At 38.0% G+C, this 12,106-nt stretch overlaps 1 protein-coding gene across 7 annotated transcripts in view; it reads right to left on the reverse strand.

Annotated features, from left to right (window-relative positions):
• DMD (dystrophin) overlaps window positions 1–12,106 on the reverse strand; it is a 2,687,035-nt gene that overhangs the window by 567,268 nt on the left and 2,107,661 nt on the right. For all 7 annotated transcript variants that reach the window (XM_070291485.1, XM_070291489.1, XM_070291490.1 and 4 more), the window contains exon 54: window positions 3,095–3,249. In XM_070291485.1, the coding sequence (XP_070147586.1) occupies window positions 3,095–3,249 (155 nt within the window). The remainder of the gene's footprint in view (window positions 1–3,094; window positions 3,250–12,106) is intronic.

Here is a 12,106-nt window from a genome sequence, read left to right on the forward strand (position 1 = left end):
AAAATGCAAAAGATCACATAAAGAGTTTTCTTGTTCTTTAGCTATCTAGCATACAATCTATAAGGATATAAAATATAAGAAGATGGAGTCAGGTAAAATATGGCTTAATCTGTGCAGGTGACACATATAGCATACACAGAATGTGAACTTTCCATGTAAAGGCATCATTAGTCAATAGAGAATCCAGCTCTCCTCGTGCCCTTTCACACTGACCAGAACCAACACCAAGCCCAAATGGTCCACTGTTATGACAATCCTACAAGAGTGCATTGTGCATGAACATATGACCTACATGACTGTACTGTATTTACTCGGATTTGACTGGTGGTCTCTCCAGGGAATTTCATGCTGCCCAGCTACACCATGAGAGTTGATCAGTTTCTTCCTTCCATACCCTTCATGGCAGACACTCCCTACTGGCTGGCTCAACCCCAGTTCCTAGATACCAGAGGTGGTTTGGGGGCATAGTTCTGACCCAAAAGTTCCTGGGAAAGCCATATTTTCTTGACACCAGCACTGCCCCTTTTGCTGCCCCTTCTTCCTGCTGGAATGCATATATTCTGAACAAAATGCCAAGAAGAACAAGGAGCCTTCGGGGCTGACATTGCTGAGCTACTGTGCTCATGTCAGCACCTGCCTAATTCTGAACTTCTCCTTAAGTGACAGAAACAGACCTCCATTAGGTAAGCTATTGAACTTGGGTTTTCTGTTACTTGAAACTGAAAGTGATCCTAATAGGTACATTTTTCTTCTGTGTTGAGTTACTGGCACACCAGAACATTAACAGTTATTTTTGTCTGTTTGTTTGTTCAATTCCCTATTTAACCAAAAAATGTTTTGTGGGGAGATATTGTGTGTCAAGATAAGTGCTAGGTAATATGGTCGATAAACAGCCACTGTGTATACCCTCACAGAATAAACATTCTCCTTAGAGACAAAGACTAGCAAACACTTAAGGACAGGGTAGTGAGATAAGCACAATAACAGGGGGCCAAAAGAGTATAGGCTTTGGGGTTGGTAGTCAGGGAAGGCTTCCTGGAGGAAATGGCACTTACACTGAGACCTGGAGAAGCAGAAAGAGAAGCAGGTTGCATTTGGAAAAAGAGGTTGTAAGAGGCAAAAGATGAGTTCAGCTTTGGGGCTATTAAGTTTGAAATTCCTACGGGACATCACAATAAAAAGAAGTAAATCGGATATGCTGGTCTGAAATTCAAAGATGACTCTCAGCTGCAAATGGTATAAATGGATAGTCATCAGCAGACTGAAACTACGCAAGTGGATGAATTTTCGTAGAATGTATGTGAGAAGGAAACATGGAAGAACTTTAGAGGCATGAGTCAAATTAGCTTGGCAAATCACAGATTCTTTTGGGTCAGTTCAGTTCAGTCGTTCAGTCTGACTCTTTGCAAACCCATGGACTGAAGTACACCAGGTCTCCCTGTCCATCACTAACTTCCGGAGTTTACTCAAACTCATGTCCATTGAGGTGGTGATGCCATCTCATCCTCTGTCATCCCCTTCTCCTCCCGCCTTCAATCTTTCCCAGCATCAGGGTCTTTTCAAATGAGTCAGTTCTTTGCATCAGGTGGTCAAAGTATTGGAGTTTCAGCTTCAACATCAGTCCTTCCAATGAATATTCAGGACTGATTTCTTTTAGGATGGACTGGTTGGATCTCCTTGCAGTCCAAGGGACTCTCAAGAATCTTCTCCAACACCACAGTTCAAAAGCATCAATTCTTTGGTGCTCAGCATTCTTTATAGTCCAACTCTTACATCCATACATGACTACTGGAAAAACCATAGCTTTGACTAGATGGACCTTTGTTGGCAAAGTAATGTCTCTGCTTTTTAATATGTTATCTAGGTTGAAATATTACTCAGCTATAAATATTAGAATCTTGCCCTCTGTGACAACATGGATGGATCTAGAGGATATCATGCTAAGTGAGTAAGTTAGACAAAGACAAATACTGTATGATCTCATATGTGGAATCTATGAATCAGACAAAACATAATGAAAACAGACTCATATAGCCAGAGAACAAATGGGTGGTTGTCAGAAGGGAAGAGGAGGTAAAGGGGTGAAATAAGTGCAGGGGATTAAGAGGTATAAATCTCCAGTTATAAAATAAATAAGCAATAGGGATATAACATACAGTACAAGGAATATAGTGAATAACATTGTTATAATGTTATAACATTTGTATGGGGACAGATGGTTACTAGACTTATCATAATGATCATTTCATAATATGTGCAAATGTCAAATTACTAGGTAGTTTATCAGAAACTAACATAACATTGTACATCAGCTACATTTCAATTAGAAAAACACAAATATTTACCAGCTCCCTACTGTATCACCTGGTTCAGGATATGTCAAATAAGAAAGATAGCCTTTGTCCTCAAGGAGTTTAGACCAATGTGAAGGACAATCATTTAACAATTAGTTACATAATTCATGTTTTTGTTTATAATTTTATTAATATAATTAGGCTAATGAAAGAAAAGCCCAAGGGGTTAAGACTAGATAATATAGAGACAGTACCTAGTTTGAAGAGATGGTGTCTCTAAGAGCCATTGATTGTCATTAGGTATATAATGGGAAATGAAATTATGAGTCATGTGACACTGCACAAATTTTCCCATTGGGTACACAGAGTGAGATACATTGATGGCACCATTGGTAGCTGTAACTCCATCATGAACCCCAAAATGACTTACTTGCAGGTTAAAGATGGGGCAGTATGTGTCGTGATGGAGTAGAACAATATTTCTTTGGATAGAGTTCTCAAAGCAGACTGGTAAATGGCTCATCTACCTACAAGTCCATCTTTTATTTTTGTCTAATTGCACAGCTATGTCACTACCTTTCTGACTGTGGGCAAGTCATTTGATTTCACCAATCTTCAGGTCCTTCATCTTTAAAATAAGAGGACTTCAGAAAGAATGTGAGTTTAGTTGGCATTTCTCATCTTGGATCCTTGCAAGCCCCAGGTTAGCAGGATGGGAAAGCAAGTCTGCATTGTCCACCCAGGGTTACCACCCCATCATGGAAGTCAGCAAATAGTTTTAGAAATAATGGCGTTCATACCTTTTATGAATGCTTGCCCAAGAGGCATTGATGTTCTCTGTTATCATGTGTACTTTTCGGGTATCATCTGCAGAATAATCCCGGAGAAGTTTCAGTGCCAAGTCATTTGCCACATCTACATTTATCTGCCACTGGCGGAGGTCTTTGGCCAACTGCTATAGATGCACATGGAAAAAGAGAATGAATGTCACTTTTCTCTGAAATCTCTAGTTGGACTTTCTCATAAGTAACTTCTGAATCTTTGGGTCAGAGCGTGTCTGCATGACTGTTTTTCACTGACCCTGTGTGGTTTAGTCAATCGTGACAATATAAGCTAACCCACTTTTCATGACAAAAGTTTTCAAATGCAGCATCTTGAGCAATACTCAGTATCAGGTATTTCAATTTAGTAGCAATTAATTGGAAACAAACTTGGCTTAATTGTCTTTTTATCATGGGAGAGAACAAACTATAAAAATAAGCTCCCAAATCATTGTTGAATATATGACATATACCAAAATTTGAACAGAAAAAAATAACACATGTATTTACCCCCCTCCCCGTCATTAACTTGTTGAATTGTTTATGTAATTAGTGCCATCTACTGGCACTCAACTAAAGTTGCATACAGAAAATATTGAGCTTCAAAAAAAAAATGCTGTTATTCTCGTTTTGAACTTCTTTAAACGATCGGCTTATTCATAATACTTACAACTATTCTACTTTAAAATCAGAATAAAAAGTTAAATATATAAATTGTGTTAAACCAAATGATCTATGTTTTCTTTTATTATCTTTAACAATTGAGTATTATCAAAGCATGTATCACTATTTTATCACTTGAAATATCATATACCAAAGAAAGAAATAAACCAATGATAGGCTCATTTGGAGGCATATTAACCCCACATTTCTATTAAACATTGCTTCAAATGCATGGGAGAGGCTTGCAAACATTATAGTATTATTAAATTACTAAGACAGTTATACCAAATCCAACATGGTGGGTTAAATGGACAAAGGAATAATAACAGGTAATTCTAACAAGAGAAAGAATAAAAGCTATTTTTATAGAAAAAGAAAAAAATCAACTTTCCAATAAATGAAAAACATAGAATATTACAATTTGACACCAATTAAGTTTAAAAAAATAAAATCCAAAGCTGGAAAGACTGTAGCCAAACTAGCACATTCATATACTATTTCTGGGAATGGTATCTATTAGGACAGTTTGACAATATATATCAAGTGAAATACAAATGCTTATTCCCATTGACTCAGTAATCTAATTTTAATATTTTGTTCTAGTAAAATATTTAAAAGAACTATGCTATAGGAATAAAGATCTTCATTAACTAAGATAGTAAAAAATGAGAAACAATTTCAATGTTTAATGAGAGGACATTAAAATAAGACAGTACATCAACCCAATGGTCTAATATGTAGTAAATGTGCACAGAAATCCTAAGGACAAAAACAGAACACAATTTCTATCTTCACTATATTTCTTAAATCTGTAAGAGTACATTGACATGAACTGGAAGGAGAAACGAGAAAATTGAAACTAAGTGTTGTTTGTGAAAACAGTAATTGCTCTTGTTTTAGTATGTGTTCTTTTATGTTAATACGATTTATGATGATAAAAATCAGATACTAGTACTTTCAGCATAGTTTCAGTATATTTGAGTAGACTCCTGTTCCTTGAAAATGTATAGTCAGTATGCAATCTGGCATTTCTCAGTTAATTAGAACAGTCTATTCTAGAATTAAAAAAAAAAAATTGCATTTATTGCAAACAGCAAATAGACCCAGATAACTGAACTAGCAGCAACCAACTAAAGCGAGCATCACTAAGTTTTGCTATAAAAAGAGAGACAATTTTTAAAGGTATAGAGTATAGTCACTGTACTACAAAGTAATTAAAATTTAACTTTGTGGAATACCCGCTTCTCCTTATAAACCCCTTTTCCACTTTTATAGCCTCACACTGGACAAAAGCCTTTCTGAGGTGAAACACACACACACCAAAGACTGCCTTTCTAGAAATTTCCAACGGTATGAAACTACCTTTTCCCCTTTCCCTCTTCACTTAAGCCACTTTTAACCTACAGTGTTAAAAGTAATGTACACTAAGATATGAAAGCCCAATTGGCCCTTATCCAGAAGACGGTATTCAGAGCTTAAAAGAAGAGCTTATTATCAATCATCTATTAAATCTCTAATTGGCGGCATAAGAAACTACAAAACTGACACTGATAACTTAGTTACCTTTTTGTAAAGTAATTCCTTTTGAAGAAAAATGCAAATGCTAAAAAATCACCTATTATGAACCAAGAGTGCATCTGTAGAGATTTAGCAATGTGTGCATGCTTATTAGTTGCTCAGTCATGTCCAAGTCTTTGCAATCCTTTGGACTGTAGCCCACCAGGCTCCTCTGTCCATGGGAACTTTCAGGCAGGAATACTGGAGTGGGTTGGCATTTCCTCCTCCCGGAGATTTAGCAATATAAAACGCTAATTATAATTTTAATAAGTATAATTAAAATCATTTATTTTATTCAGGAAAGCCAATCATGGAAGTCAACTCTCACTCATGGGTAACTACTTGAAAGTTTAGATATAAGAGATATATTCTTTGGTTTGAATCTATAGATCATAAAAAATTCCAAAAGTAGAAGTTGAAAAGTATGCTGGAATTTTCCAGAATCTTGAAGGACATAGCAGGGTAAAATTTAATTAGAGACTTCATAGGAAAAGGTAATAAAACAGTAAGGGTTGACTTCAAACCAGAGTCTTTTTTTGTATACTTTAATGCTTGAAAGAGAAGAATACACAGGCCATATATTTTGCTTCAAATTTGTATTCACACTGAAATTCAAAATTTTATACCTAAGGAAATCTTGACTGAATGCTGCCCTTCACTGCATACTGCGCAGGTTTTGCTGTGATGTAGGATTAAAAAGAAAAAAATCCCACTGACCTTGACTCACATTGACAGGGCTTAGGCCCTTATCTAAACTCAAAGGTTCTCAAGGCAGCCCCCTTTTCTCCCTTTAAGACAGAACAGACGGGTTTCCCTTCCTCCTAAGGTATTATTATGTTGATCACCTTGGGCTTTAGCCAAGTATCATTCACAACAGGAACAATGACCTTGATCAGCTTTGCCTACTACAGTGAAATTCAGTCCTGGGACAAGGCCAGACCACAGAAGTGTAAATTCAAAATACAATGGAATTCACACACATTCTTTTTACTTCTGAATTCCATTTACAATGGTATACTCTACAGGGAATTGTGTGGTGATCATGGTGTATGAAGAAATTTAAAATACTGTGAGCACTAGCTTATTAAAAAAAGATGATTTTGGAGGCCTGTGTGTTTTCTATGAAGAATAGAAAATGCTCAATTCTTATAAGACTGTGTCCCCAACCAGGAAAGAAATTTTCATATTCAAACCTCATATGATGCTGCTACAACATGCACTCTGTATTTACACAGTATTTTAGACAGAGAAAATGATTATGGATTATGGCACAAATTGAATTCAAGAATTTTGAGTATACAAATTTTTTAACATTTACCTTCTCTTTTTTCTTTGTCAGAACTCTTTAGGAACATTGACCCAACATGGGAGAAAACAAAGGAGGAAGGGAAAGAATATTTAAGAGCTTGGGCAACAGAATGAGCCTGCTGGCTCTGAATCCTGACTTGATCACTTACTAATGATGTGACAAATGGGAAAATTAATTATGCTCTCTGTGCCTCAGTTTCCCCCTTTATTAAATATGTATATTAACCGTATTTATTACCTTGAAAGATTAATATGAGGATGAATTTGTAAAATCCAGGAAAAAGAGAGTGGTGTCTGGTATACCCAAAGCATTAAAAAAGTATTAGCTATAATCACTACTACTACTACCACTACTGCTACTGCTATTTTTAATGAGCCACACTACAGCCACCACAGTGAGCCTCCATTCAATGAAAGAAAGGGACCCACTACCTCATAGACACTGTCTACAATGCCGTACCTCTAAAAGACTCCCTTTAATTTAGAAGATAAATGTGAGTTTGCAGTATGTGTGTGTGTTCAGTTGTGTCCGACTCTTTGCGACCCCATAGACTGTAGCCCACCAGGCTCCTCTGTCCATGGAATTTCCCAGGCAAGAATACTGGAGTGGGTTGCCATGCCCTTTTCCAGGGGATCTTCCCGACTCAGGGATTGAACCTACATTTCTTGCATCTCCTGCATTGGCAGGTGATATTATTTACCACTGAGTCACCCGGGAAGCTGTGAGTATGCAGACCTATAATTAGAACTTTCAAGTTGAGTATTGTTTAAGTTTTCTTATCAAACATGTTTTGGGATGTTCACCCACAAGTGAACTTCAGGTTTGTTTTAGGTGAACTTGATTTAAAAAAATTTTAATGGCTCTCACTCAAAGGAACATGAAAAGCCATGTAGAGCCTCTTCCCAGGGAGTCTGGACTGGCCATTGTCTTGCAGTTTGATCTTAAAGCCTTCAACCTTTTGGGTTCCAGCTTTGTTGTCTGTAAAACAGGATGGGGCTCCTTATACTGCTTATGCCTTAGGTGTGTTATGAGCTCAAAATCAAAATCAAATTGCTTGTGTGAAATAAAGCTCACACTTTAAGGCAAGACAAGACAAATTTAAATATAGAAAATCTTCTCTGCCCTTTGGCTGCCTCTCTCCAGGCACTGTGCCATGTGTCTCTGCACTATGCATCCGGCAAACCCCCTCCGCATGCTTCCCTGGTGGCTCAGTGGTAAAGAATCGCCCGCCAATGTGGGAGACTTGGGTTCGGTCTCTGGGTCAGGAAGATCCCCTGGAGGAGGGCATGGCAACCCACACCAGTATTCTTGCCTAAAGAATCCCATGAACAGAGAAGCCTGGCAGGCTACAGTCCGTGGGACTGCAAAGAGTCAGACACGCCTGAGTGACTGAGCACACACAATTTAACATCAAGCATAAATTTCTCTCCAGTCTCAGGGGAAGAGCTGACTTGTGCTGAAGGACACTGTTTCCTCCAACTTGACACTCCTCCTCCTATTCCTCCATGCACTCCCTTTTTTGTCTTTTCAGCCTCTTTCCTCTCTGCAAGATCCTTCTCCACAGCTTTCAAACATGAGCCTCTTCCCCATCTTTAACCAGCAACAAAATCTGCTATCATTTTCTTTCCCTTCACAGTTAAGCTCCTCAAAAGGCGAATACTCATTCATTGCCTCAATTTGATTACATTCCCGCCACTGCACAATTCATCAAAATCAGGCTTCTGCCACTGCCACCTCAGTAAAACTATTCTGAAGGAAGTCACTGTGGCAAATCGGATTACTGACCTCAGTTCTTTACCCCACCTTGTATCCATGTCCTTTGCCGTGTGACTTTGAATTTTCTGCTACAAAAGGCACAACTGACCTTCCCGGCCTTGACAATGAGCTTGGCCATATGACTTGTTTTGCCTAAGTCTAGTGGTATGTTAACAGGCATGACACAAGCAGAGGCTGAAAACGTGCTTCTGCATTGGGGCTGGCCCTTCTGCACAGCTGCCATTATCAAACACGTAGTGGGCTGGCCTGCCCATCACTGGAAAAGGATGAGTGACATGTGACAGAGAGGCACTCCACTCAACTTGCCATGTGCGGCAATGTCACCCAGACAAGCTGCAAACTTAAGAAATACATGCTTATAGTTGTATGCTAATAGTGTCATGAGGTTGTCATGCCACATTTTTGCGAAAATAGTTAACCAATTCAGTCAGCAATGATCAATGTCTGTGGACAGTTCTAGGTTCTTGTTTACTTGATTTCCAGACAGCAACTGGTGCTACTGACTGCTCTGTCCTTCTTGAGGCTCTATCCTTCCTGGTCCCCTCTCTTTGGGTGTCCTCTCTATACTCTTAAGGCTCAAGGTTTCCTTTTTCTGCCTGTCCCTTAATGTGGGTATTCATAAAGATTCTGTCCCTAGCCCAACCTTCTTCTCCTGTAGTGTAGGCTGACCCTCAGCTGGTGAAGGAGGCTGGAGCATACCCGTAAAGAAGTTATATCACAATGTGCCCTTATATCCAAATGTTCCACCTCCATGGCTACTGCCTTAATTTAAGCCCTCATCACCTCTTACTTGGACTTTGCAATAACCTTTTTTATTGGTTCCCTCCTTTTACTTTCAAACCAGACCTTCCATCCTTGGATAGCTGTTCAAGCAATCTTTTTAAAATACAAATACTAACCACATTACACCTCTGTTAAACCTTTCAATGGCTCCCTGTTATCTACAAGATGAAGTTCAAATGTCCCTCCTTGGGTATATGACCTCTCCCTCAAATATATGACCCTTACATAAATATCCACTTTCATCTTTTGCCACCTCCTTTCCTCTGTCTCCCTTTGTGAGGGGAAACACTGACTGAAACCGCTTACCCTGGTCAGGCACCCTAGTAACCATTTGCATGAGTCATTTTAGGACAGGAAGTCCTGGTAAAGAACACAGAACAAGCCACCGCCAACAGGAAGAATTCAGGAAAGGTAAAAAGGAGATGCCACATGTCCTACCAATCTCCCAGAATCCTCCTTGTTGGAGTCCATCTTAGTTAAGCAATGTGCATGCCACCAGGAAGAACCCTGAGTCAGAGTGATTGGCCAGAGACAACCCCCAAACTAATCCCATCACCATAAAACCCAGGACCATGAGTCACGTGGCAGAGCAGTTCTCCTGGGTTCCCTTACCCTCCTGTTCTCTCTACTCAGGCACCACTTCCCAATAAAGTCTCTTGCTTTGTCAGCATAGGTGTCTTCTCGGACAATTCATTTCCAAGCGTTAGACAAGAGCCCACTCTTGGGCCCTGGAAGGGACTCCTCTTCCTGCAACACCTTCTTGTGTAAAACCTCTAAAAGGTTAAGTGACTTGAAGCTGACATAGCTTGTCAGTGAAAGAGACATCACAAAAATGTAGTTTTCTTGGCTTTCAAATTCAGGGTTCAATCTACTTAAAGAAGATATGCTTCCACATAAAAGAATTTAAGGAAGATGGTTGGACTTATTATAATTGGATTTTGAAGAATATAAAATAGTCTCCTTGATGATTACAGCATGATTGGAAAATTATTATGTATAATAAAGTAACACATTGCCAGAGACAGCAAAAAATACATATTTATTTTATTAAAAAATCACTAAACAGTTTACTCCTGAGTATGAATTAAAGTTCTATACATATTTATTGGGAAAAAGAAATACAATTTCTTTCTTGTTTGTGTGAATTAAAATGACCTATAAAACCTCTTTATGGATATATAATAGAAATGTTAAAATATCTGTAAGGAAGCCATTTCAAAAGTAAAGCCTTTCACCATTAACTTCAAGACTCATCTATTAAACCTCTGACATTACCAAACAACACTGTTTCAGAAAGTAACAGTCTATACAGGGGATACTATTTGAAAAAACAGCCCTCATTTTCCAGCTTACTGGACATGATTCATCTTTTCAACAGCTTTGAGGACTACATACCAAAGTTGCTACTTTTTTGTCCTTTTGACAATGACTACAAGCTGAGAGCAGGCTAGTAAATGTGTTATCGGCCAACCCATTAGAGTTCCATTATTTTCTGTCTTACATGGCTTCATGTAATGAATTTTTATAATTAAACTAATGGCATACAATTTATTTTTCCCCTTCGTTACTTTCAGGCCCCATTTCTCTTCCAGCTTCTTTGGAATAAGCTTTATACAAAAAGAAGGGAGGAGAGCCCTCCAAGTGCTTCATTACCTTAATTTCATTATGACATTTTGGAAAGCATTCTCTTTATCTGTGCTCTTTCTTTAATTTGCTGACTTTATTAAAAGGCTGAAGCAGTGTTGTAATGAACAAATCACCCAGCTACCCCAGGCATCTAAGAGAAGTCTGGTTGAGAGGGTGTGGATTTGGTTGAGTAGAAATGATTCCAGACAGAACACCAGAGGACACATTCCCAGAAAGTAGCATCTCCATGGCTATTTTCAAATCCCATGAGCCTACTGTGGTATACTACATACATTACTGTTCATAAACATTCAGTGCTTTTTTTCATACCAGATGATCACATATCTGCATCCCCACTGAACTGGGGATAGTAACAACTGATTTTGTCTACATACCAGTTTCAGGTAGGCAGTTTAAGAGTAAATGACTTCATTCATTGTGTTTCTGACTCTTTAATCTTTGAAGTATGTATCAAGATGCTGCTCTCATCAGCTGCAGTTCCTGAGTAAGCTAAGTAGAATGCCCTTGTGAATCTATACTTGACATATAAAATGAATAAAACACAAACTTTGTATTGTCTCTAGATTTGGGATAGTTTGTTAGTGTGGCGTAACTTAGCCTATCCTGACTGACATACCTACTCAAGTGTGACCCTAGAGTGTATGAAGTGGTTATCTCATTGTGGTTTTCATTTGTATTTTCTTTATGACAAAAGATGTTAACCATCACTTTGTTTGCTTATTAGCCATTTGTACATCTTTGAAAAAATGTTTTAAAAATCCTTTGCTGATTTATGATTGAGTCTTCTTGTTCTTGCTGAGGTTTAAGAGTTCTTTAAGTATTCTGCATACAAGTCTTATCAGATAGATGATTTGCAAATATTTTCTCTCATTCTGTGGGTCATCCTTGCACTCTCTTTATAATATTGCTTGCAGCACAAAATTTTCAATTTTGATGAGGTCCAATTTATATATTTTTTCTCTGCACTTTGGCTTTTGGTGTCTTTTCAGAGAACACATTGCCTAACTCATTGTGCTCCTTTGTTGTCTTATAAGAGTTGTAATAGTTTAGTTCTTATATTTAGCTCTAAGATCCATTTTAAAATTATTTTTTCTGTATGTTCTGAGGTAGGGTCAAACTTCATTATTTTATATGTGGATAATTCAGTGATGCAAAGATGAAGTTTTGAACAAAATTATGACTTTTCCTTTGAATTGTCTAGGCATTCTTGCCAACAATTAATTGACTATAAATGCAAGGATTTAGTTCTGAATATT

Source organism: Ovis canadensis, chromosome X (assembly GCF_042477335.2).
Source record: "Ovis canadensis isolate MfBH-ARS-UI-01 breed Bighorn chromosome X, ARS-UI_OviCan_v2, whole genome shotgun sequence".
NCBI lineage: Eukaryota > Metazoa > Chordata > Mammalia > Artiodactyla > Bovidae > Ovis > Ovis canadensis.